This window comes from Oncorhynchus mykiss, chromosome 24 (genome assembly GCF_057628025.1).
Source record: "Oncorhynchus mykiss isolate SJ-2025 chromosome 24, ASM5762802v1, whole genome shotgun sequence".
Lineage (NCBI taxonomy): Eukaryota > Metazoa > Chordata > Actinopteri > Salmoniformes > Salmonidae > Oncorhynchus > Oncorhynchus mykiss.
In genome coordinates this window covers 16,698,949-16,726,067 of record NC_143045.1, presented here as the reverse complement: position 1 = coordinate 16,726,067, position 27,119 = coordinate 16,698,949, and the positions used below count along the sequence as shown (strand labels likewise).

At 44.9% G+C, this 27,119-nt stretch overlaps 1 protein-coding gene across 1 annotated transcript; it reads right to left on the bottom strand.

The window, feature by feature from the left end:
• Positions 1–1,149: 1,149 nt before the first annotated feature.
• Positions 1,150–26,584, bottom strand: prpf8 (pre-mRNA processing factor 8). The gene is made up of 43 exons (XM_090218461.1): positions 26,029–26,584; positions 25,320–25,440; positions 24,935–25,103; positions 24,494–24,658; positions 24,072–24,290; positions 23,541–23,753; positions 23,289–23,414; positions 23,051–23,156; positions 22,462–22,652; positions 22,053–22,172; positions 21,679–21,868; positions 21,156–21,275; positions 19,230–19,364; positions 18,903–19,032; positions 18,399–18,595; positions 17,867–18,073; positions 17,343–17,506; positions 17,044–17,170; positions 16,616–16,808; positions 16,202–16,389; positions 15,702–15,940; positions 15,371–15,517; positions 14,984–15,194; positions 14,555–14,671; positions 13,638–13,885; positions 13,155–13,334; positions 12,729–12,864; positions 12,355–12,524; positions 11,836–11,965; positions 11,593–11,739; positions 11,159–11,319; positions 10,736–10,927; positions 10,245–10,482; positions 9,892–10,020; positions 9,394–9,507; positions 8,964–9,137; positions 6,953–7,146; positions 6,501–6,740; positions 6,013–6,154; positions 5,584–5,724; positions 5,179–5,318; positions 3,075–3,277; positions 1,150–1,960 (listed from the first exon to the last, which is right to left on the bottom strand). The coding sequence occupies exons 2-43, from the start codon at positions 25,426–25,428 to the stop codon at positions 1,806–1,808; spliced, it is 7,017 nt and encodes a 2,338-aa protein (XP_090074587.1). The 5' UTR covers positions 25,429–25,440; positions 26,029–26,584; the 3' UTR covers positions 1,150–1,805.
• Between the last annotated feature and the right edge of the window lie 535 nt (positions 26,585–27,119).

The following is a 27,119-nucleotide window of genomic DNA, read 5'->3' as shown; positions in this document are numbered from 1 at the left end:
GTCGAACTAGCGGATGTGCCAGACGGCCTACAACACGAAGTCATTGAGCTCAAAGCCAGTTTGACTGACACAAACCTGGAAAACCAGCTGCGAGTAGCGTCATCTTCACTGCCAGCTGACATCAAACGCCTCGTCAAATATAAACTTTAAGCCATCGCATTAGAGGTGAGTTTGAACAAGTAATCATAATATTATTTACAATACTGATATTTATTTAAATAGGACTAGCAAGAAACATAAGTTATATTTAAACTATAAAACCAATGTCAGTGATTAAAGTGACATTAAAACATGAAAGCAGAAAATAGCAACTTTTAATACGACCCCAAATTAATTTAGAAATATCCAAATGCCCCTTGATGGCAAAAAGGTTCCCCACCAGTCTTAAAGTAATGTACTGTCATTTCTCTTCGCTTATTTCAGCTGTTCTTGGCTATAATATGCACTTGGTCTTATACCAAATAGGGCTATATTCTGTATATCACCCCTACCTTGTCACAACACAAATGATTGACTCAAACACATTAAGGAAATACATTCAACAAATTAACAAGGCACATCTGTTAATTTAATTCCAAGTGACTACCCCATGAAGCTGGTTGAGAGAATGCCAAGTGTGCAAAGTTTGGTTAATTTGAAGAATCTCAAATATATATTGATTTTAACAATTTTTAGGTTACATGATGTGTTATTTCATAGTTTGTCTTCACTATTATTCTACAATGTAGAATATAGTAAAAACAAAAACCCTTGAATGAGTAGGTGTGTCCAAACTTTGACTGGTACTGTATGTAACAAACGGATTAGATCAAATGCAATCGAAGGACACAATCTACCCACATTTGCTTCATTGACATGACAATCAGTTTGCAAAGCAGGGTAAGAGTGCTTTCTTAGTCATCATCATTGAGGCAAAATACGTATATCCGTCTTTGGCCACAGCTTGCATGTCTCCCACAGTCCCATGACACCAATCTCTTCCAGCTGAGCCACCACTGTCCATCACCAATAAGTTTGACTGCAGACATGATCCTAATTACAATGGAAGTCAGTATCTCAGGTGTGTCCTTGCTATAAGACAGTGCTATTCACAAAATACATGATCACTGCACTCACACACAAAAACTGAGACAACCAAACAAGGGTAAATACTTATAAAATGTCAATCTTTATTTAAACCCAAACGACAGTGTCCACAATGAATGCACAACATAGCAAATGGGTAACAGAATGCTAGCGTAAAAACACAGGACATATCAATTCCATTACAGTTCCAATGGGAGAAAAGAGTTTTAATGATTAACCATCAATTTAAAGGAATGCCATAAATGCATTTTACAGCTATATCAACTACTAGACTGATGAGACACAAATACTGGTACACATTAGCAGCAATGTGTCAAAAGGAATGCCATAAATGAAATGCAGTATAATTCACATTCTGAAGCCTTATTGGAGAGATCTGATGGGAGGGCAACCAATTCAAGCAAACAATTTAGCAGAAAACCCCTCAAAATTGACATTGTGTCCAAAAAAAAAGTTGGTCCTAGGCTTACATACATACAAATTCCAACATCTTCAGGCCATCCCTATCAGTTGGTACACTTGGTCCATCACAGTTATGGAGATCGCTATAGTTGTACCTCGATTCCCCTCCTTCAGGGAGCAGTAGTTAAATTCATAACTTCACGACTGGCTGGGCCAAATTGTCTGACTGTACTAGACAGGGCCGCATAAGGATGTCCATGTCATAGAATATCTACAATAGAGAGGTAATCCTCTCATCTCTGAGCAGAGCGCCAGTCTCAACCGTACATGTCCTCTCTGTCTGCGTTGTAGATCTCTCCCTCCTGCAGGGAGGCGAAGTTGAGGAAGTGAGAGGGGCGATGGACCTCATGGTAGAACTCCTTGGGGTTGGACAGCTGCAGGTCATACTTCATGTTGGGGTCGTGGCGGACACCTGAAAGAGGAGGATGTATAATTGATACACTACATTACCAAAAGTATGGACAACCCTTCAAATTAGTGGATTTAGCTATTTTTCAGCCACAGCAGTTGCTGACAGGTGCATAAAAATCTAGCAAATAGAATGTCCTGTACTGAAGAGCTCAGTGACTTTCAACGTGACACCGTCATAGGATGCCAGTTCGTCAAATTTTTGCCCTGCTTGAGTTGCCCTGGTCACCTGCAAGTGCTGTTATTGTGAAGAGGAAACATCTAATAGCGACAACGGCTCAGCAGCGAAGTCAAACTCACGGAACGGGACCGCTAAGTGCTGAAGCACATAAAAATCATCTGTCCACTACCGAATTCCAAACTGCCTCTGGAAGCAACATCAGCACAATAACTATTCGCCGGGAGCTTCATGAAATTGGTTTCCTTGGCCGATCAGCCACACACAAGCCTAAGATCACCATGCGCAATGCCAAGAATCATCATGGTTCGCGCTAGGCCCCTTAGCTCCACTGAAGGGGAATCTTAACGCTACAGCATAATAACATTTTAGATGATTCTGTGCTTCCAACTTTGTGGTAGGCCCTTGTTTCAGCATGACAATGCCCCCGTGCACCAAGCGAGGTCCATACAGTACCCCGACTGCGAACCAGGCCTAATCGCCCAACATCAGTGCCCGACCTCGCTAATGCTTGTGGCTGAATTGAAGCAAGTCCCCGCAGTAATGTTCCAACATCTAGTGGAAAGCCTTCCCAGAAGAGTGGAGGTTGTTATGGCAGCAAAGGGGGGACCAACTCCATATTAATGCCCATGATTTTGGAATAAGATGTAAGATGAGCAGGTGTCCACATACTTTTGGCCATGTAGTGTATGTTGACAAACACACTGCAAGCACGTGGTTGTAAAAATGCTTATTTTTCCTAATATGCTAATTCACTGTTGTTGAATTTAATGGTTTCAAATACACTAATATTTGAAGACACTGATAAGAGGTTAGCCATTAAACAAGATTCTCTATTTAGCACAAGTTTTAGTCTGGGAATAGGTTTTAATGTGTCTGAAATCCACCCTCAAAGCAGTGTGGGCTTAGCAGAGAATCCCGTGTTCTATGCACTACTCACCCATGAAGTTGTAGTTCCAGGAAACCTGTCCAGGCACCATGAAGAAGCCCAGGAAGCGGTCAGAAAGAAGCATCTGAACCCTCTCATAGTGGGAGGGCAGGTAGCCCTTGGGGTTGTTGCCCTTGTCTGTGTTCTGTCTGCCCCACTCGTACCCACTGGGAGTCAGCTTGTAGGCCGTCAGAGTGCATGAGCCAGGAGTGAAACTGGAAATGAATAAATATACATGATGCAACTAGAATGTTAAGAAGAAGAGATGCATGTATAGGTGGACTTTATCAATGTTTACAAATGTGGTTGGGATGGTGAACTAGACTTGTGTGATGAATAACCTTGCACAAGTCCTGAAGGCCTTAGCTCAACAGGCTAACCCAGTCTAGTGACGAGTAGACTGCCTGGATTCAAACCCAGACGGTCACACCAACCAACATACAATGCCCTCTATCATGAAGTAAAACCTTATTCAAATTAGCTGCAACAGTTGAAGTCGGAGCTTTTACATACACCTTAGCCAAATACATTGGAACTCAGTTTCACAATTCCTGACATTTGATCCTAATACAAATTCCCTGTCTTAGGTCAGTTAGGTCAGTCACCACTATTTTAAGAATGTGAAATGCCAGAATAATGGTAGAGAATAATTTATTTCAGCCTTTATTTCTTTCATCACATTCCCAGTGGGTCAGAAGTTTACATACACTCAATTAGTATTTGGTAGCGTTGCCTTTAAATTGTTTAACTGGGGTGAATTTTGGCCTATTCCTCCTGACAGAGCTGGTGTAACTGAGTCAGGTTTATAGGCCTCCTTGCTCGCACACGCTTTTTCAGTTCTGCCCACAAATTTTCTATAGGAGTGAGGTCAGGGCTTTGTGATGGCCACTCCAAAACCTTGACTGTGTTATCCTCAAGCCATTTTGCCACAACTTTGGAAGTATGCTTGGGGTCATTGACCATTTGGAAGACCCATTGGTGACCAAGCTTCACACCATGATGTCAACTGATGTCTTGAGATGTTGCTTCAATATATCCACATAATTTTCCTCCCTCATGTGGCCATCTATTTTGTGAAGTGCACCAGTCCCTCCTGCAGCAAAGCACCCCCACAATATGATGCTGCCACCGCCAAGCTTCACGGTTGGGATGGTGTTCTTCGGCTTGCAAACCTCCCCCGTTTTCCTCCAAACATAATGATGGTCATTATGGCCAAACAGTTCTATTTTTGTTTCATCAGACCAGAGAACATTTCGCCAAAAAGTATGATCTTTGTCCCCATGTGCAGTTGCAAACCGTAGTCTGGCTTTTTTATGGTGGTTTTGGAGCAGTGGCTTCTTCCTTGCCGAGTGGCCTTTCAGGTTATGTCGATATTGGACTCGTTATACTGTGGATATAGATACTTTTGTACCCGTTTCCTCCAGCATCTTCACACGGTTCTTTGCTGTTGTTCTGGGATTGATTTGCACTTTTCGCACCAAAGTCTCCTTCCTGAGCAGTATGATGGCTGCGTGATCACATGGTGTTTATACTTGTGTACTATTGTTTGTACAGATGAACGTGGTACCTTCAGACGTTTGGAAATTGCTCCCAAGGATGAACCAGACTTGTGGAGGTCTACAATTTTGTTTCTGAGGTCTTGGCTGATTTCTTTTGATTTTCCAATGATGTCAAGAAAAGAGGCACTGAGTATGAAGGTAGGCCCTGAAATACATCCACAGGTACACCTCCAATTGACTCAAATTATGTCAATTAGCCTATCAGAAGCTTATAAAGCCATAACATCATTTTCTGGGATTTTCCAAGCTGTTTAAAGGCAGTCAACTTAGTGCATGTACACTTCTGACCCACTGGAATTAGTGAATCATAGTGAATGATAAGTGAAATAATCTGTCTGTAAACAATTGTTGGAAAAATTACTTGTGTCATGCACAAAGTAGATGTCCTAACCGACTTGCCAAAACTATAGTTTGTTAACAAGAAATTTGTGGAGTGGTTGAAAAACAAGTTTTAATGACTCCAACCTAAGTGTATGTAAACTTCTGACTTCAACTATATATGCAAACTCACTGCTGGTAAGTGTAAAGAAAAAAGCAAGTACAAGAATCTGGCCTACCTGCAGGTGATGATGATGGTCTTCTCTCCGTCCCAGGCGGGGTTGTCAGCCATGATCTTGGCGTGGCTGGTGACGTCCTGGGGGGAGAGCTGGGGAGACTCGTTGGGCTGGGTGTGGATCCAACCCAGGGGCTCCATCTCCTGTAGGGGGGAGACAGGTTAGAGAAGAGGTGAGACACGGGAAGTAGAGAGGGCTGTGTGTGTTCTGCCCTCATCAGGAACTGAACACTTCCAATTTCAAAGGCTACGGCATACATAAAAACACAAGGAAAATGAATCATGGTCCATGGTTAATCACTTCCAAATACTGAGACGTGATCCAGTAAACCGCATGCATTACATGGCATCAAATCGTGTTATATGCATGTGTGTCCGAGTGTGTGTACATTATCCCCCAAGTCTGTACCTTGAGGTACTCGTGACCAGGCAGCTGATTGGGTAGGTGGACTGTCTGATGAGTTCCCCACTGGGGTACCATGACGATACACCTGATCTCCTTCACCTGGGGGTTGTCAGGGGGACTGGTGCCGTACAGGTAACCTGCAATCTGAAGACAGAGGAGATGCACACGTCAGCAACACACACATTCAGATTTACAGATATATAATACTATACAAGACATGACTGAAGGTATTCTAAGACCAAATAGTTCTGTTCCAGGAGCACTTCATTCATATAAGAGGATTACAATAATAATAGGATGTTGATAGATATGAAGGTAGAGTGATTTGACTGTTTTAGCATCATGGTAGGCATTTTATCTCAAGGGTCACAAGCAGAGACAACTAGGAGAAATATCCTGTGATACAAACAGGATAGACCGTAGGCTACTGACCTGGGCTCGCAGGTCTGAGATGCAGATGAACTTCTTGAGGACGTTCTTGGGCAGGATGTAGGTGTAACCTGTCTCCTTGATGTCATCAGACGACACGTAGATGTGGTTGGTCCTCAGGTGCAGGTTGGCAGCAGAGATGGCCCTGCAGGAGGACGAGGAAGAACCATGTTAGGACTTTCAGACAAGACAATAGAAACCGAAAATAATTCTTAAAAAAAGGTAAAGTTATCAAAGAGCCAATATAGACGCTCTGACGTCTGAAGCTATGGCCTTGATTTTGCAACTCCCGCTTTGAGAACTATAATATACCAATCATAAAGCTCCATGAAAGTTTATATTACATTCCTTTATCAGCACCATGTGTGAGTGGAAGGATATATAAACCTAGTTCAAATGTCACAATCATATTCTATGAGATCACTAATATTATTGTAAAAATATAGGGAAATCTACAACATTTAAAATCCAAATAGTCTCCCCCTACACACCTGACTCTCCATTCTGTCTTGGAGGAGAAGGTCTGTGTCTCGTAGTTGGAGGTTGTTGAGGTGATGATCTCGTCTCCATGTTTGTTGACTGTGCGTGTCTGCGTGGCGGTGAGCTGGGACTGCTCCTTGGTCTGCTTCTCGATCTCAGCGATCTGCTGGCGCTGCTGGGACGGAGCAGAGATCTCCATGCCCAGGATGATGTCACGGATCTCAGACTGGGTCAGAGACGCCACGTTGACGCTGGAGAGGACAAAGTTGAAGTCAGAAATGGCTGAGGGAAGTTTGGGAATGAAATGCATGCTCGCTTGCAGTGGGAATCCCAGATACTACTTGATTCCAAAAAATAGTCAGACGCATTTTTGCATTAGCTTATTGAGATTGTTAGAGATTTTTCTTTGAGAGGTGTTATGAAGCTTCATGACAGCTTTTCGAAGGCCACCACAGCCACTCACTTGTTCTTCTTTCCATAGTCGGCCAGGATGAGGTCTTTAAGCTGCACCTCCACCTTGATCCACTCCTCGTCGGTCAGTGTGGGCCAGATGTGGTGAGGCTCTGTGATGGTGGTCTTATCAGGCTTCAGGATCACCTTGGCACGGTCGTTGTTCACATGGAGCGCTCTTAGGATCAGGATAAGACGTGAGAATGCCTAGAGACAGGAAACAGAGCCGTATAGACACTGGTTAAACAGGGGAATGACAGAAACAGCCCCCCCAATTAAAGAGAGCTTCTAGAATGAGAAGAGCTTCTAGAATGAGAAACAGGACGTGACAATTATGCCATAAATATTCACATTCTTCAAGAAGCTGGCTCCTATGTATACTTTAATTGTTATTATTTTTTAATATTTTTTTTTACATTGACCTTATCGGCTATAATTGGTAGAAATCTCTGTTAAATTGTTTTTAGTCTCATTCTAGTATTATCGGTCACAGGAAGTGAGCTGCCACTCAGTCTGGGAGGAGAGTGCCTAGAGCCAGTCATTCTACCAATACTACCACCATCTTGCTTAAGTCTCATTCTAAACTCAGCAAAAAAATGTAAATGTCCTCTCACTGTCAACTGCGTTTACTTTCAGAAAACCTAACGTGTGTATTTGTACGAGACCAACTGAACAAGTTCTACAGACATGTGACTAACAGAAATTGAATAATGTGTCGCTGAACAAAGGGGGGGAGGGGTGTCAAAATCAAAAGTCAGTATCTGGTGTGGCCACCAGCTGCAAGTACTGCAGTGCATCTCCTCCTCATGGACTGCACCAGATTTGCAAGTTCTTGCTGTGAGATGTTACCCCACTCTTTCACCAAGGCACCTGCAAGTTCCCGGACATTTTTGGGGGGGAATGGCCCTAGCCCTCACCCTCCAATCCAACAGGTCCCAGACGTGCTCAATAGGATTGAGATCCAGGCTCTTCGCTGGCCATGGCAGGAAATCACACATAGAATGAGCAGTATGGCTGGTGGCATTGTCATGCTGGAGGGTCATGTCAGGATGAGCCTGCAGGAAGGGTACCACATGAAGGAGGAGGATGTCTTCCCTGTAACGCACAGCGTTGAGATTGTCTGCAATGACAACAAGCTCAGTCCGGTGATGGTGTGACACACCGCCCCAGAACATGACGGACCTTCCACCTCCAAATCGATCCCACTCCAGAGTACAGGCCTCGGTGTAACGCTCATTCCTTCTACGATAAATGCGAATTCAACCATCACCCCTGGTGAGACAAAACCGCTACTCGTCAGTGAAGAGCACTTTTTGCCAGTCCTGCCTTGTCCAGCGACGGTGGGTTCATGCCCATAGGTGATGTTGTTGCCAGTGATGTCAGGTGAGGACCTGCCTACAACAGGCCTACAAGCCCTCAGTCCAGCCTCTCTCAGCCTATTGCGGACAGTCTGAGCACTGATGGATGGATTGTGCGTTCCTTGTGTAACTCGGGCAGTTGTTGTTGCCATCCTGTACCTGTCCCGCAGGTGTGATGTTCGGATGTACCGATCCTGGGCAGGTGTTATTACACGTGGTCTGCCACTGCGAGGACGATCAGCTGTCCGTCCTGTCTCACAGTACGGACATTGCAATTTATTGCCCTGGCCACATCTGCAGTCCTCATGCCTCCTTGCAGCATGCCTAAGGCACGTTCACGCAGATGAGCAGGGACCCTGGGCATCGTTCTTTTGGTGTTTTTCAGTCAGTAGAAAGGCCTCTTTAATGTCCTAAGTTTTCATAACTGTGACCTTAATTGCCTACCGTCTGTAAGCTGTTAGTGTCTTAATGACCGTTCCACAGGTGCATGTTCATTCATTGTTTGTGGTTCATTGAACAAGCATGGGAAACGGTGTTTAAACCTTTACAATTCAAATCTGAAGTTATTTGGATTTTTACGAATTCTCTTTGATAGACAGGGTCCTGAAAAAGGGACGTTTCTTTTTTTGCTGAGTTTAAAACAAAAAAAGTAGAAAGTAGACTCACGGTGTAGGAGGAGATTGTCTTGAGCCAGTCGTCGTACAGGTTGAAGAGGACCATCTGAGGCTCGGTGGCCTTCAGGATTAGGTCTCCAAACTTCTCCACCTTCAGACAGGCCTGGAAGGGCAGCTGCAGCTCAGAGCCCTTGATCACAATGTTGGGGAAGTCCAGCAAGTGCACCTAGGAGGAGGAAGGGATAAAAAATGTTCCACATTGGTCATCTCAAGTCTTTCAATATTAATAATGTCAAATCGTATCAAAACAGATCACTTAACATCACAATAGTTAATATTTATAATCTCAGTCAAGTTCAACTGAGTCCTTTCCTTCATCTCTACTGATGTGGAAATTGGGCAGATTAATGCTATGTCTATATCAATGAGGAGTGTGAACCGCAATCAAGCAATCGATGTGATTGTGAGTTATGGGGTCTCACCTCAAGGGGATCCAGCATGCCCTTCCTGGTGACAATGATCTGTTTGGGCTGCTCCTCCACAGGTAGGGAACGAATAAGAGCAGCCACCTCCTCAGCTGTCTTCCACTTAGCCAGCTATAAAGGGAGAGGGAACAGAGGAAGGACAGAAAGAGGGAAGGGAACAAGGAGAGGACAGTTCATTTATTAGATTGTTTATTTAACTAGGCAAGTCAGTTAAGAACAAATTCTTATTTAGAATGACGGCCTACCCCGGCCAAACCCTAACAACGCTGGGCCAATTGTGTGCCACCCTATGGGACTCCCAGTCACAGCCGGTTGTGATACAGCCTGGAATTGAACCAGGGTCTGTAATAACGCCTCTAGCACTGAGATGTATTGCCTTAGACCCCAATGAGCATAACTAGTCTTCCATGCATATTTGTTTTGCTCCATTCCAGAGTTTTATTGCCTTGTGCATTGCTAAAGAGAGTGACAGGTCTTTTTCATTTGAAGACGTACCTGTCCCAGACGTTTCTGTCCGGCCCACACAGAGGTATGGATGATCTTGAGGAAGAGCTGACCTGTCCTGGGGTTGAAGATGAAGATGGCTCCATTGATGGGCTTGGTGGTCAAGTTACCCTCAAACGTCTGCAAGGACAGAGCGGGAGTATTTACATGACTGAAGACAGAGGATGCTGAACACCGAGGCTATCTAACAGTAGATCTTTTCACAAATGTTTAATTGTCTGAAAATGTTACTCTGCATAAAAAGCCATTCTAGAGGTACTGTTGTGCCAGACAGAATCCAACCCATATAATTAGAATCCCTAGAACATTGACACCAATCTCAGAATGTCTGACTCCTCACTCACCTTGTGGATGGTGACACGGTAGACGTTAGTGTCGTCCACAAACCAGATGATCTGATTGGAGAAGAGCTCTCCGTAGTTCTGGGAGGACAGGTAGGGCTCAGTGGGCTCTGAGGAGTAGAGCTGCAGACCCTTACGGATGCGCTCCCTCAGGACATAGAGAGCAGGGTTGGCCTTCATGATCTTAGCCATGGCCTGCTGGATAAGAGGCTTGCCTCCCGGGAACCAGTTACCATACCCACTGGAGGGAGGAGAGAGAAAAGAGGGTGGATGATGAGTTCATATGTTATGTAACAGACGTAAACAAACACGTGTTCAATAACCCCCTTTAAGTTGAGGGAAACGGTTGACAAACAAGACTACTAGCTACGCTAACAAAAGTTAATCACTTATGTGGACAGAGGAAATGCTAGAACTCATGTCAACAGGCTAGAACATATCTCCATTACTTATCATGCAGACATTAGCAGAAATGCTAGCGTAGCTATGCTAACCTGTGGAGGTTGTAGGCCAGGTCGATGGCGATGAGCACCCCGGTGGGGGAGGGGTAGATGCTCATGTTGTCTGTGGTGTAGTCCAGGAACTTGGCTCTGGCGTAGCGCTCGATGTCGTGAGAGTCGTAGTCTCCCCAGCGAAGCTGTATGTCGATCCAGTACTTCTGGGTGGTGGTGCTGTCCATCACGTCCCTGAAGAGAGTGAGGTCAAGGATTAATTAGTACTAAGAAAGAAATAATGTCTTTATAAATTGCAAGAAGAACTTAGCTTCTTGTCAAACTTTCTTGTTTGACAAGTTTGGAAGCCGCTTCCATTTTGAGGGCATATTAAAAATGGATGTCTGCGAAACATCGTTCATATCCAACTAAGAAAAGGCTTCAGCGTTAACCTGATACAAAGTTTAAAAGACTGTAGTGTCGTACTTTGAGTCGGCGAGCAGCGAGGGGCGTGAGACGTTCCACTTGTAGGAGGCGAAGAGTAGTATGTCGGCACAGGAGGAGTTCATCTTGTAGGACTTCCTGGGGTGAATGGTTTCCTTCTGCACTGTCTCAATCTCCAGGGCATCCAGCTCCTGGTCAAACACCTACATAGACAGAGGGAATTCATTATTTTCTGGAAGAGTTTTTATACAATCAAAATGGACTTTTCAACCACGTTGTTTTGTGATGTTGGTAGAGAATGTCCTTTAAAGAAATGCAGTGACATTTGGTTTTTGCTGCCCGGAAAGGCAGTGAAGGCAAAGGTACACAAAACGTATCATTGGAGTCTACACTTATGTCTCAGAGTCATCCGACGTCCTGGGATCCCTGATTGAATCAAATACATCAAGCTGAGATATAAGCTCCTAGTAACGTGCCTGACAGAGATCCATGACGACGCTCTCGTGGATCTTCTGCCACAAGTGAGCCCTGAAGATCTGGATGAGGGAGATCTTCAGGGTGGGGATCTTTCCGTGCATGAAGATCCCGGTCAGATCCAGCTGCACCTGGAAACCCACGTACACCTAGAGAGGACAGAGTACGGAGCGGAATTGCGAGTGTCAAGAGTAGCAAAACAACATCTGGGAAATGCATCCGTGTGCGTGTAGTCGGGTACTCACGTTGGCCCTGTTGATGGTGGGAGACCACCAGAGGGTGAAGCGACGGTTGGGGATCTGGTTCAGACCAGATCTCTGGGCGTTGGTCAGCTTCTTCCATTTCATGGACTCCTCAAAGCCACTGGCCTTCTCCCTGTGGTGAAGTGGAGATCAGGCTGGAGGTTAGCGAGGTAAAAAACCCATACCTCACATCTACATTACTGATGTTATACTGTGTCTTGGAGCATGCATACCACAAATACTTTTGAAAAAAAAGTGTGCAAAGCAGTGGCTACTTTGAAGAAACTCAAATATGAAACATTTTGATTTGTTTCAATTTTTGGGGGTTACTACATGATTTCATATGTGTTATTTCATAGTTTTGATGTCTTCACTGTTATTCTACAAGGTAGAAAATAGTAAAAATAAAGAAAAACCCTGGAATGAGTAGGTGTGTCTAAACTTTTGACCGGTAGTATATGTATGCGCACACACGCAACAATAACAATTAAGTCATATAGTGAATGGGTGTGTGGTACTGACCAGAAGAGACCCTCCCAGGTGGGGAAGTAGGTCCCTTTGAAGAGCGTGTGTTCCAGGATGCCCTCCACCCCTCCCAGAGCCTGGATCATGTCTGTCCTGTAGTTGTTGAGGTTCCACAACTTCCCGTCATGCCGCTGGTGGGTCCACCAGAACGGGTTCTGCTTCAGAACCTACGGGACAATCAGACAGACTAGAGTTAATGTTCTGCTTCACAACCTAGGAGACTATAAAAAAGAGCATTGCATTAATGTTTGGACAAATGCTTAAGACATTTACCAGAATTGAAATGTATTTGTAATTTATTTGTAAATGTCCAAGTCAATCTTTCGTTAGAGCACATATTTTTTTAAATCTGCAGTATCTCCGTGTCTTACCTGGTACTGTTTGAAGTCAGTGCGGACCCTCCAGCCCTTGTCGTAGGCCAGCGTGTGTCTGTCCTTCTGGAACAGGGTGTTGATACGGGGGATACCTCTGTCCCAAGAGTCCTCCAAGTCCTCCAGGGTCAGACGCCTGACAGGGACAACACATCATCAACTCTCATAGTCCTAAGCCTCTGAACCATTTGACCATCTGGTTAGAGACTATGCAGCTAAATCTGGGTTTACACCCCACCAAGTGTTCTCCTTAGAAAAACCTCAAATGTTGAGTTACACATTCTGGCATGTACCAAAATATTCATGTGGAGCCACCCGTGCAAAGTGTGATTAAGTACGCAGAGTGGAGCTTAAATCCAGCCTACATGGGGACAAGGGGTTAGATTTGAGATAGAGCAACTGTCTTCCTGTGTAGGTGTTCAGTACCTGTTCTGTGCGATAGCCTCCTGTCTCTTCAGGGCGTACTCTGCCCAGACTCTCTGGGAGTCGATGAACTCACTCTCCCAGGGCTGGATGTAACGGTACAGGTTAGGAATCAGCTGGTCCTCCTCGTGGCTCATACCGGACCGGAAATGGGTGATGCCAACGTCAGTCTGCTTCGACCACCTGAGGGAGGGGGGGCAGGACAAGAAGGGTTAGTGGCAGGAAGAAAATCTTGCATCTAACTTGTAATTTAAAACACGTATCAATCGGTAATGGTGACATTTCAAGGAGGCAGTAATGTAGCCAGGTCTATCTTCATTAGTTAACTACAAACGTTATCGTTATCCAGCTCAGAGGCTTACATTTCTATCAATTCAAGGTTCAATTCAATTCAAAGCTTGCAGCAAGTTGACTTTGTTAACCTCATACAGGAACTTCTATGCCCCGGTCTAGACAAATCTTAGCTTCTACATATTCTGCGTTTACCTCAGATCCGACTGTGGGATGAGGACGTGTCCCATGGACAGCATGCCCAGCCCTCCCAGCTCCTTGGGGGTGTAGAAAACGACAGGGGGGAAGCGACTGGGCATCTTGGAGTTGAGGCCAATCTTGATACGGGTCTGGATCTTGTTCTCACACTTCACCAGCAGGTCCAGCAGCTCCTGGGTGTTGACCACCGCCTCGCGGAAGTACGTCATCAGACCGATCAGAGCCGTGTTCCACTTGTTCACAATCTGACGGGATATTATATTATTTCAACATTAGTACAGTTCTCATAACTCTAACTACATTTATGAACCCAACTAATGATTAAATTAAATGTAATATATTTATTTAGTTGGTATACTTCTATACACAATTATATTTAAATGTGAGAAAAACAACCTCGGTGAAGAAAGGAATAGTGGTTTTGTAAAAGAGTTACCTTGGTGAAGAAGGGAATAGTGGTTTTGTAAAAGAGTTACCTTGGTGAAGAAAGGAATAGTGGTTTTGTAAAAGAGTTACCTTGGTGAAGAAAGGAATAGTGGTTTTGTAAAAGAGTTACCTCGGTGAAGAAAGGAATAGTGGTTTTGTAAAAGAGTTACCTTGGTGAAGAAAGGAATAGTGGTTTTGTAAAAGAGTTACCTCGGTGAAGAAAGGAATAGTGGTTTTGTAAGAGTTACCTTGGTGAAGAAAGGAATAGTGGTTTTGTAAAAGAGTTACCTTGGTGAAGAAAGGAATAGTGGTTTTGTAAAAGAGTTACCTTGGTGAAGAAAGGAATAGTGGTTTTGTAAAAGAGTTACCTTGGTGAAGAAAGGAATAGTGGTTTAGTAAAAGAGTTACCTTGGTGAAGAAGGGAATAGTGGTTTTGTAAAAGAGTTACCTCGGTGAAGAAAGGAATAGTGGTTTTGTAAAAGAGTTACCTTGGTGAAGGTGGTGGATCCTGAGGCCATGAGTATCTGTCGGACTCTGTTGTGGAACCGCTGCATGGACTCATCATCCACACGCAGGAAACACTGGGCCGTACGCTCTTTGGTCACCTACATACAGACGGAGACACAGATGGACACAGTAAGCACAGCCATCTCACCACATTTATCCTACAGTTGAAGGGATAGTCTCCTCAAAAATTGTGTTCAAGCGATTCATAAAACTTTAGTACAAGGGACAAAAGTGTAGCAGTGTATCAGTTCCAGTCAGCCACGGTGATGACGGTCTGACCGTATCTGGTGGAGGCTGTCATGATTGTTTAGCATGCCACTGTTCCCCTGTATCGCCATGGAGACGCAGGACAGAGTCAACTGGTGTGCGTACAAACCAAGTAACATCACCCCTCCTCAGTCCCCTCTCACCTCGTTCTGCAGGTTCCAGACGCCGTCCTTGTGGGTGAACTCCTCGTAGCTGGTGCGACACTTGGGCAGGATGCGGCACTCGAAGCCACACATGTTGAAGAGCAGGTTAGGGTTGTCTTTGCTGTAGACGGACACAAAGCTGTTCTCCCATTGGACCGTGGTCACAGAGCGAGGCAGGCGGTTCTTAATGTCCCAGAACACAGCACGACCCCTGGACGGTTAGACAGGGAGGAACCACTATTATTTCACAAGCATCGCAGGGAAAATAACATGTGCAGGTCTCACGTCAGTACATCTCACACAAGGACTGCATTATTTTCTCAGCTACTCCACTACGGTTCCATATCAACTCCATCTTAAAGAACTAGCAACGGGGGGACGACTCACAGGTTGACGTCGTGCTTCATCAGTCTCATCCTGGCGTCTCTGGGCCAGCACTTCTTGTTGTTGTAGCCCACAATGTTCTCATTGTTGGGGTCAGGGTGCTCCGTCAGGTACCTCTGGATCAGGTCCCTGGCCTCATCAGCTGAGAACCTGGAAGGAGAAAGAAGGAGGACATGTCAACCACTGAGCTTCTACAGATACCTACATGGTCTAAACGGTTAGTCTGAACCAAGTAAAACTTTGTGTGCGTGTCTTCTGCTCCTATTCAGGTATTTGATGTAGAGTCAGTTAAGGAGTACTACCTCCTATCTAAGGTGTGGTCTAATTTGTGTACCTGAAAAAGATGTGTATGCGGTCGATGTATCTGCAGTAGAGGCGGATGGGGTGGGCGCTCTCTGTGGCTGTATCTTGGAAGGACAGGAAGTCGTTGGGCATCTGAGGGGGTCCGGCCATCTCACTGGCCCGGTGGAGGCCCAGCACCAACAGGTCCATGACGAGGCCGTAGTACTGCACGATGAACGAGGCAAACTGCAGACCACGGATGATACCGTACGAGTTGGTGTGGTTCATGTCCTGGGATGGGAGAGAGGAAGGATATGACGTTGGGTCTATATATACGCAACTAAACAGTTAGTAGAGAAGAGTGAAGTACAAGGTATGAAATCGAACAATGCCATCGTTCAACAACAAAAAGATATTCACAATGCAATATCTTCCTCATTGCTTTTGAATGAGGAAAATTGGAATCCCAGTTTACTTCATGATTTGACTGAAATGTAATTGATCTAAACCCTGCACAACAAACCCATCTTCAAGATGGCAAGGTGTTCTCACCTTGTAGTTGATGACCACGTTGTTCTTGGCGGTCATGTAGTCAGCGATGTTGTGGTCCACGATGAGACGCAGCAGTCTGTTGAGCAGCGTCAGATCTATTTTCTCATACATCTTCTCATAGCGAGACTCCAGCATCACGTTACACTCTCCCTCCATCGTCTCCCACACATCCTGCAGATTGTTGATGCCTGGCAACAAAACATAGGGTACAAACAGTGTTTTTGGCCAGCATTAATTGATATATAATGAAAGCGTCTAACAGAAACAATTGAAGTGGTTGTAGATACGTTTTCCTATTATACAATATGCATTGGCTGCATTGGCTTTGTGAATACACATATACAACTGCTATAAGCAACACTCAACATTTTGGGACTTTTGAAAGCAATGTTGTCTACCCAACATAGTCCTCACCTTGGCACCACTTGTAGACAAGGAGTGGAGGAGGCTCTGTGTCAGCTGGTTTGATCCAGGGGGGGAAGAGACGTCGTTTGTCAGCCTCATACCACAGGTATTGGTCCAGGTAGGCATCTGTGATCTTCTCCAGGGGCTCTACGTCATACACTGGCACCAGGTGGCTGTACAGGTCCATGAACTCTATGCCCACCTAGAGAGGAGGGAAGAGAGGAATAGGTGATTGTTAAGTTCATAGAACAGAGATAGAGTTGGGTATTGATACAGTTGTCCTTGTCAACTGAAAGTTCAAATAATCTCCATCTCGTTAGGCAAAAATGGGGGGAACCTAGAGGTTAACTTGTGTTTTCAGAGTAACTTAAGTTGCTAATAAACCGATCATGAGGCAAAAATCTCAGTGTGTATATAGAGTTGGTCCTGGGACTAACCTCCTTGAAGGCTCTCTGTGTGAGCAGGTGACGTTTGATTCTGGACAGGGCCTCGTGAGGGTTGTCATATGCCTGTTCTATCAGCCCCAACTCCTCTCTCTGGGACTGGTTCAGCCTGGACTTCACACTGGGAAGAGAAAACAACCACACGATCAAGTCATTGCAAGATCAAATAAATAACATACCTCAGCAGAAAGAATCTACAGGCATCTCATTATCCAATAAGCTATCCAAGGTAGCATTTAGCATTACAGTACATGTTCCCTAACAGGAGGCTACAGGGAGTTGGTGTGTGTTACCTGTAGGCCTCTTTGAGCCTCTCCAGGGCCAGGATGAGCAGCTTGGTGTCGTGTTTGTAGGACAGCGGGGGGAAGGGGATGGGGGAGAAGCGTCTGCTCTCCAGCCAGTGGACTGTGGTGGTGTAGATGGCCACAGCCTCCTCTGCTGTGATGTATGGACCATCCTGGGGGAGACAGATTACATACTATACACACTGCTCTAAATGGATATGGAAATATGAAGTCATAGGAACCAAGTTACCAGTTTTTAAACAAATAATAACTACACCTTTAAATGATAGAAAAAGACACAAACAAGTGTCAGAGTATTATACTACCGACTCAGCCTGTTCTTGAGAGACTGGTGGCCCTGTTAACTCTGCTGGTTTGCTGTTGCATATCTGAATTGTCTACACTTCTCACAGCAGAGTAGGTAGTTGCACCATAGAAATAAAACAATGTTTTACTTCCATGGTTGCATCAGCTATGCAGTTACCTAGTGCATTCTTTCCCATAAATGAGGACCACAGTGTGCGCTGTATTACCTTCAGGTAGTTGTGCTGCCTCTCCTGCTCAGCCTTCAGGTACAGACGGGTCAGTCTGCCCAGGTTCTTCTTGCACACCGTTTTGTCCACGGTGGCGCCACGCCTGATTCGCTCGCGGTTATAGTGGGCCGTGTTGGTCCACCAATCAGCTTTGGCCTTCACATACCGTAGGATCATGTTCTCGATGGGGGTGGGCAGGCCTGGGACCTGGAGGGAGGACACGGATGAGACAGGTCAAAAGCTGTCAGTACTGGATAGGTGTAAAGGAAGTACCTTCCAGGGAATCAAACTGCGTTTATTGCATACAATATTGTTATTGCTGATGACAACTGCGTTTGATGAAAGATTATATTTCTATAACATTTCACCAATAAATATTCTTAAAGCAATCATGTACTCTGCATTCCCTGAACTGCCCCTACCTTTTCGGCAGTCAAACCAAGCACACACACCCCTGGAATGAAGCCCCAACATTCCTTTCCCTCTATATGCTGCCTCCTCATCCCTATACATCCCCTCTATGTCATCATACCTTCCAGGGAATGTTGGCCTTCCAGCAGCGCCACGACTCAGAGAGGTGCTGCAGGATGGTTCTGGCCTTGTTCTGCTTGATGCCCTCAGGCATCATATCCAGGATGTCGTGCATCACGGCCGCACGCAGCTCTAGGTCAAAGTGGGACTCCACGCGCTGCTTCGTCACAGTCTTCGCCACACCCTTGGAGTGACGACCTGTTGAAGGGGACATTCATGATTGATTGATAGACTGATTGAGAACACAATAGGTACAAGAGCTTCTCATGTGAGTAAATCAATGATCCATAGTTAATTCATCACGGTTTTCTTATCATCACAGTCCTCCCTTTTCATAACCCTTCACACAGACACATCTAAATATTTACAATTGCTCAAGGACACAAAAGAAACTTGGCAAACGAGTAGTTCATTGATGGGCCATACCGCATCAGTTGATAATGATACATTTCACACAAACAATTCTAACATGACCTGTGACAAAGGGGAAGTTAAAAGGCCTTACCTTCAAACTGCCTGGCCAGCAGGTTGCCGAGCCATCTCTCTAGCAGGGGGGTGATGCCCCTCATGAAGAACAGCCATACCCTCCATCCTGGGGCCCAGAACCCACAGCCTGGACCCTTACCCACCGGACCCTGAGAACACACAGGAAAACGCACACCTTCAACAACAAACTCAGGCTTTAGTTCTGTCCCAAAATAACCACCAATATTAGAGCAGATGTGTTACTTAGTGGTGTCTTCAGACATAATTACTTTACTAAATCTGCAATAAAGGTCATGTTTGTGTGCATTTACATAGATCTGTCTCTGTGTGTATACTCAGTACTCACAGTGTTGAAGCGGTAGTAGATGAGGTGCTTGAGGTCCTTGCACATGCGGATCTGTCTCATCAGCTTGTACTTGTAGCGGTACATGCCAGTCAGCTGGCCCACGTGGGCAAAGATGTACTGCAGCCCGTCTGCCAACTACAGACCAAGGAGGAAGTAGGGAGAAACAATAAATATTAACAAAGACTTTACATTTAAATAGGTTTGACTCATTTGATAAAAACAGGTACTTCCTGGTAACTCGAAATGACACAAGGACAAGGTTCCAGTTTAACAACGTTTACAAAACTGTATTAGCACACTACATGGTTGCCATTGCACTCAGGCCAGGTTCATCAACAACGAGACTGCTGCACAGGTGCACTAATAACAGGGTGATAGCCCCGTAATAACAGAAATATAGGGATACTTAAAACAAGACATTAACACTTCCAATTGTGAGCCAAAATCAAATCATGCTATTTAAATGCCACACATAAAATATTTTTATTGGAGCTTTAAATGTTTATTTTATTTTTATTTCACATTTATTTAACCAGGTAGGCTAGTTGAGAACAAGTTCTCATTTACAACTGCGACCTGGCCAAGATAAAGCATAGCAGTATGAGCAGACAACACAGAGTTACACATGGAGTAAACAATTAACAAGTCAATAACACAGTAGAAAAAAAAGAGAGTCTATATACATTGTGTGCAAAAGGCATGAGGAGGTAGGCGAATAATTACAATTTTGCAGATTAACACTGGAGTGATAAATGATCAGATGGTCATGTACAGGTAGAGATATTGGTGTGCAAAAGAGCAGAAAAGTAAATAAATATAAACAGTATGGGGATGAGGTAGGTAAAATTGGGTGGGCTATTTACCGATGGACTGTGTACAGCTGCAGCGATCGGTTAGCTGCTCAGATAGCAATGTTTAAAGTTGGTGAGGGAGATAAGTCTCCAACTTCAGCGATTTTTGCAATTCGTTCCAGTCACAGGCAGCAGAGAACTGGAACGAAAGGCGGCCAAATGAGGTGTTGGCTTTAGGGATGATCACTGAGATACACCTGCTGGAGCGCGTGCTACGGGTGGGTGTTGCCATCGTGACCAGTGAACTGAGTTAAGGCGGAGCTTTACCTAGCATGGACTTGTAGATGACCTGGAGCCAGTGGGTCTGGCGATGAATATGTAGCGAGGGCCAGCCGACTAGAGCATACAGGTCACAGTGGTGGGTGGTATAAGGTGCTTTAGTAACAAAACGGATGGCACTGTGAATAAACTGCATCCAGTTTGCTGAGTAGAGTATTGGAAGCTATTTTGTAGATGACATCGCCGAAGTCGAGGATCGGTAGGATAGTCCGTTTTACTAGGGTAAGTTTGGCAGCGTGAGTGAAGGAGGCTTTGTTGCGGAATAGAAAGCCGACTCTAGATTTGATTTTGGATTGGAGATGTTTGATATGAGTCTGGAAGGAGAGTTTACAGTCTAGCCAGACACCTAGGTACTTATAGATGTCCACATATTCTAGGTCGGAACCATCCAAGGTGGTGATGCTGGTCAGGCGTGCGGGTGCAGGCAGCGAACGGTTGAAAAGCATGCATTTGGTTTTACTAGCGTTTAAGAGCAGTTGGAGGCCACGGAAGGAGTGTTGTATGGCATTGAAGCTCGTTTGGAGGTTAGACAGCACAGTGTCCAAGGAAGGGCCAGAAGTATACAGAATGGTGTTGTCTGCGTAGAGGTGGATCAGGGAATCGCCCGCAGCAAGAGCAACATCCTTGATATATACAGAGAAAAGAGTCTGCCCGAGAATTGAACCCTGTGGCACCCCCATAGAGACTGCCAGAGGACCGGACAGCATGCCCTCCGACTTGACACACTGAACTCTGTCTGCAAAGTAGTTGGTGAACCAGGCAAGGCAGTCATGTGATTCAAATGTGTGTTACTGACCTGGAAAGCATCCACGTTGCCCAGTCTGTACTGTACGTGGCTGTCCACCACCAGCTTGCTGAGACGCAGCACCTCTCTGCACAGATGGAAGGCATTCCCGAACCTGGACTTCTTACGTTCCTGAAGGGAGAGACACCACGGGCGCATTCAGCATGGTACAACGTTGTGGAACTCGTTTAGATAGAACTGCCATGATTCTACTTGTCAAAGAGGCATGTTCGTTCTATATATCATATTTCTATCTGCAACGTTCCACGAAGTTTGCCTACTGAACGTGGCCCCGAAAACCCCTAAACTGTTAACGCAGTACAGGTCAGATAAAACATGCTTGCAATGCAGCATGACACAAGCACCCCTTGATATTGAGCTACTACAGATTAGGATTTAGTTATTTAACTTAGACAACTAAGTAAGAAGGGCCACAGGAAGCTGAGGCAAGGTGTTGTTTTTGGACCAGACTTGGGTCTACTTTGCTCGGTCTTGCACCTTTTTACATCAGCTGGCAACTAGTTTGACTGGTTACCTTTGTGGTGAGGGTCTTGACCGGCTTGAGGTTGAAGTTGTAATCCAGGTGCAGGTAGTTGAGGTTCTTGCGGTGGATGAGCAGGTTCAGCATGTTGTATCCCTGTCTGCACACCTGCAGGCCCACCTCCACCCAGTCCAGCTTAGTCGACTGGAAGAACTTGGTGGCTTTGAAGGAACGGAACAAGTACCTGTAGGGGAGGACAGAGGAGGCTGGTCAGGTTCTGTTGTACATTTTTTCCCCCAAAATGGTGCTGCAAATAACACTACATTTCAGTTATTTTTCCGTATGAAACACCAACGAACAAACATTGCCGAAATTCATGGTTCGTATGGTAATTTGAGAAGAACTTGAGAATCATCATTGATGCTTACCTCTTCTTCTGGGCCTTGGGTGGTCTGTGTTTGAGAGCGTTGAGTACGTAGTACTTGAGCAGTTTCTGGTAAGACACACGCACCTTCACTGGCTGGCCGGCCGGGCAATGCTCACGATACCTGATAGGGGAGGCAGTCAGGCAGACACTCACTAATTAGATTTAATTCAGTATTAATATGCCATCTTTATTAGGTTTACAATATCAGCAGAGACAAGAGTTCACAGATATAGCAGTCATCTTCAGTCAATACAGATCTATGTAGGACAAGTTACTTAGTTTTATTGTATTAGAGAAATGTTTCCAATAACTTACCTAATTAAAAAAGGCAATAAATACTTTTATACAGCAACAACAATTCCCATACTACATCAACATGACCAAATAATGTTCTTTGAGTGTATCCTCACCAGTTCTTGATGAGTGGGATGTCGATGGCCCGCCTGGTCCTCCCAGATCGCAGATTGAAGGGGCGTGGCGCCCAGAGCAGAGCGATTCCATTGGCTGTGTTGTCTGTGTAGAGGGGCGTCTCCTTCAGGAAGGGCTCCACGTACTCTGGAAGCTCAAACTCCTCGTCATCATCTGGCAGAGGCTCCTGACTCTGTGTGAGTATGTGTGAAAGAAGTTGGGGGGGAAAGAGCGAGTGAGGGGACAGCAACAGGAGCACACACACTGCAATAGAGATATCCACTATTAGTTGACTCTCCCATTCTCAAAATAAGCATTTGAATGCGGATGGACTAACTGCAGCACAGGTTCAGCTCAACCAGTAATCCACCATTCAATTATCCTTCGGTCGCTACTCACTTGCATTGGTTTGCTTGCCTTTGTAGGAGGGCTAGTAGCCAGGTAGATATAATTTTAGAAAACACTTTTGTTCCCTAGACAGAGTTAAAGGCGCTGCTGGGGCAGGGTTCATTACAATTCAAGAGAACTTTGTCCCCGAAGGACAATTTGGATGCATTGCATTACGTACAGTACACTAAAAACAACACATACCTTGACTGAGTGTCTGTGGGAGATGGGGTTGATCAGGGGGTCAAAGTAGAACGCTGGCAAATCAGGATCCTCAGTCTTGATGAAAACCACGTTGGGAGTGTGGTACCTACAGAAACACTAGTTAGCATTGGTGGCGTATCACCCAAATGTGTGCATATCAATAGGTTTCCATTTCAAGGAGTCTGGGAGGTTGTTCTGGGGCCTGTATGAGATTGTCAGTAGAGGGCATCTTTCTCACCAGGTGAGGTGAACGTGGTGGGGAAGGTTGTTGTACAGGTATGGGAAGGCAATCTTGTACTCCGTCCTGATTGGCTGTCTGATTATAATCTTGTTGATGTCGTTGAACTCGTTCCAGTCTTCATCTCTGAGATGGGAGAAGAGAGTTCAGGAACAGATACGTCAACAGTGTAATGCCCAAAAGCCACCACATGGTAGACAATACTAGGCTACTACCACTAAGGGGTAACAGTCTAAAGACCCATAATCTTACTGGAGGTTGATGTCCCTAACTAGGGGTTCAAACTTGGGTCCCCCAGGGATGGCCATGTTGAGGGCCTTGGAGGTGAAGAAGGCCTTCAGGTCAAACAGGTAGAAATAGTTGTAGTCCACAAGGTCAGTCAGCAGCTGGTTGGCCAGACGGTACAGCGTGGACATCATGGGCAGGGTGAACTGCCAACGCCTGTACGTGGTCCCGTTCACATACCTGGAGTTGGAGGGAAGAAGAGAAAGGCAGGTTCATACAAGGACTAGAAGAAAATTGACACCCATTTCAGTCATGTTTTGTCTTGAAGAATACTTGACTGATTTCAACTTACCCAGAACTTGTGCTAAACCAACCAAGACTTGTGTTTAAATATTGTGGCCTACGTTAATAGGTTTCAGGTCTTTGGTACGCTGTGATAATGTTCTGATGACCACCAGGCAATAGTATAAACCATGCTTATTTGAAAATAGAGCAAAACTCTGTGTTTAGGTGTCCTTTCTGCATCAGGACCGTCCAGAGAGAAAACAAAACTCTCACTTGTTGGTGTCCTTAAGGGGCTGGTGCTCGTAGAGCCACTCCGCCACAGAGGAGTCCTCTTCTGCATCCAGCTCCATCTGGATGGCCTCCAGCGGCTCCACATCCAGGATGTTATCAGCGTAGTCCAGCGGAGGTTCCTCATCATCAAAGGGAGGGAAACGCATACGCTTGAAGTGACGACGGTCCCTCTTCTCACGGCGCATCATGATCCACATGGCACTATGGAGAGAAGAGAGAACACGGATCATCTAGGTGGTTCGAGGCATCTATGGCTAACTCTAGTTTCTAACAATTCGTAGAGAGGACTTTATGGAAACTAGGCATGCTTAAATCCAAAAACAGACCTCAATTGTTACTTCACTTTAAAAAATATACAAAAAAAGCAATAAAAATTGCTTGAACAGAATATTAGCCCGTCTCACCCCCACTGGGCGATGTAGACAGGCTCTATGACCCAGGGGATCTCGTTGACAAAGGAAATGGCTCCGGTGATGTGGTATAGAACAGGCACGTCTCTGATCTGCTCCCAAGGCATGGGCATGTTCTCCAGTAGCTTCAGCACCGCATGGGGCATGTACTTCAGGGCTCTGTGGAGAAGACCGCACAAAGAGGGAAGGGAAGTGAGGAAGAGGTGTGTGAGTGTTGGGAGATGGATGAAAAGAGGAAAGGGAGGGGGGCATGGTTAGCAAACTACAATTGTTTTAATTATTGTGATAGGTTCATGATTTACCGGTACGGCATACCACCACTATTTATTTTGCAGGCACACCGTACCACCACCCCTGGATATCATACACAACATTTTCCAAATTCTCCTCAAAATCCCCAGAGTTCCATAGAGACACTGAGAAGTTGCTTCATACCCCAGGTAGACCCTCTTGTCGTGACGGAACTTCCTGTTGGTCATGTCACCGTGGTCCCTGATGATCTTACGGACGTGCTCAGGTGGCATGTCCTCCTTCTGGGCGTCAACAAACCCAAACTTCCTCTTCTCAGAGTAGCGCTTCGCCTGCAACTGCTGCCATTTTCTGGCTGTTGTATTGTGAAAATAACAATAATGGTTGAATTATAGTTTCATGCAATGGAATTTTCTATTTCATGAATTGAATAACCACCCCATGGAAATCATTGGCAAAGAGGCAATGAAATGTTATGGTTTTTGGTAAGTGACAGACACATGAGGCCAGTCCAGTAGCTGTACATTAGATAAAACACATTGATCAAACGTTCCCCTTGAGCTGAACCCACCTTTCTCTTGCAGTTTTTCCTCAGACATGTAATCTGGAACCTGGGCTGGGGGGTGGATACCTGGGGGCATTCCACCAGGTACCCCTCGATAAGGGAATGCAGCTGCCATTGCGGCTCACAACTAGAAATATTTATAATTTAAAATAATAATAAAAAAGGGTCAAACAATAATCATGTATTATTAGTTAGGTAGTACTTCAGCAACGAACATAGTTCATGAGTGTCAATAACAAGTAATGCATCAGATACTGTGCTCAATTCATCATGAAATGTTTCGATTTACCAACACGTTTACAATGGCTGATGTTTTCTGGTAAATATAAATAAACTAAATCAACTATGAGAGTAATTGTGTCAATATTTCATAATGTTAGCTAGCAGGTGAAATCTTGATCAGTGCAAAATCTGGAAAGCTAGCTTGGTCGCTGGCTAGCTAACTTAATTAGCGGATGTTTTATAACGTTAGCTGTAGCACGCGTACAAATTCAAGTGTGTCGTTAGCACACACAATGGGGAAAAGCACAGGTGGGCAAATTAATTGACCAATCGATTAATAAAATTCTAACCAATCATACGTGAGTTGATTTAGCTAACTAACGTTAGTTGGCTAGTCTTTATTAGTTGGGCAACAACTTTTTTTTGTGAAGGCCCAGAATGAAAGTGCTAACGTTAGTCTGCTAATGCTAACCGGATCAATTGCAAAACGTACCTCCTCCACGTCCAGGGCAACTGCTTTGTATTGAAAATAGCCTCGATTTGCACACGATTATAACAACATCTCTCGGTAAAGAATTATTAACTTTTTCCTGCTTTCACGATTGTGTTGATTAGCCTTCCTCCTGCCCAAAGCACGCAGTGTAAACGACACCGCACGTTGCGCGCACTTCCCTTGAATTCACGAACGTACAGTACGCTGTTTGATGGCTTTCGAACAACACAAACAAAGGGGGCTACGCAAGAATATGCACAAACGTAGAAGACAAGCGCACTAATTCAAAGTCCCCGGATGAAGAAACGGAAGTTTCGTCAGTTGGACAGGATGTTTGGGTTTCAAAGTTCATCCTGTGTCTGCCTCTAAAAAAACATAAATTTGTCAAGACGTCAACACAAGTGCATGACAATGTCAATGTAGGTTTGTTATCAGATTACAACCATGTATGTAGCTACACTCATTGTTAAACGGAGCTAAAGTAAGACGTTTTATATCTTTAAGTACCAACCATGATACCGACACAGACCAGGCATCCTGTAAATCCACCATGGCTACTCCCACCTCCAGTAGTTGATCTACTAGTGTTGGAGAGACTACAGAAAGATAGGGAGGGTGTTAATCCATCTGGATACTGTGTATCAGGATTTTGTGGCCATTTACACAGATGGTTTCAAAGATCCAAGAACAGGACATACTGGGTCAGCATTTGTAGTGCAGGAACGTATTACAGATCATCTGGCTGTATATACGGCTGAGCTGATGGCCATACTGTTGGCCTTGCAGTGGGTGGCGGAAGTCAAGCCAGACAGAGTAGTTATTTGCTGTGATTGATGTGAGGTGTTGATGAGTCAGCAGTCCTTTAGCTCATGTAGCAGACAATACCTGCTTTATGAGGTACTACAAACTCATGGCATGATTAGACAGATGGGTATACATATCAGATTCACTTGGGTCCCAGTCCATGTGGGGGTGTAGGGGAATGAGGCAGTTGATGTATTGGCTAAACAAGCACTTAGTAGTTGGGATCTTATAGTTTCAATGAGCAAGGCAGAAGCAAAAAGCCTGATATTGACAGTGATGGTGCCACG

Bases quoted from the DNA above. Each gene is read 5' to 3' on its own strand.
- prpf8 (XM_090218461.1), bottom strand. From the start codon at position 25,428: ATGGCAGCTGCATTCCCTTATCGAGGGGTACCTGGTGGAATGCCCCCA. The intron at 22,653-23,050 runs GTATGTGTTGTT...ATACTCACACAG, and splicing joins CCCACAGACACTCAGTCAAG to AGTCAGGAGCCTCTGCCAGA. The intron at 3,278-5,178 runs GTAGGCCAGATT...ATTCATTTCCAG, and splicing joins ACCATCATCATCACCTGCAG to TTTCACTCCTGGCTCATGCA.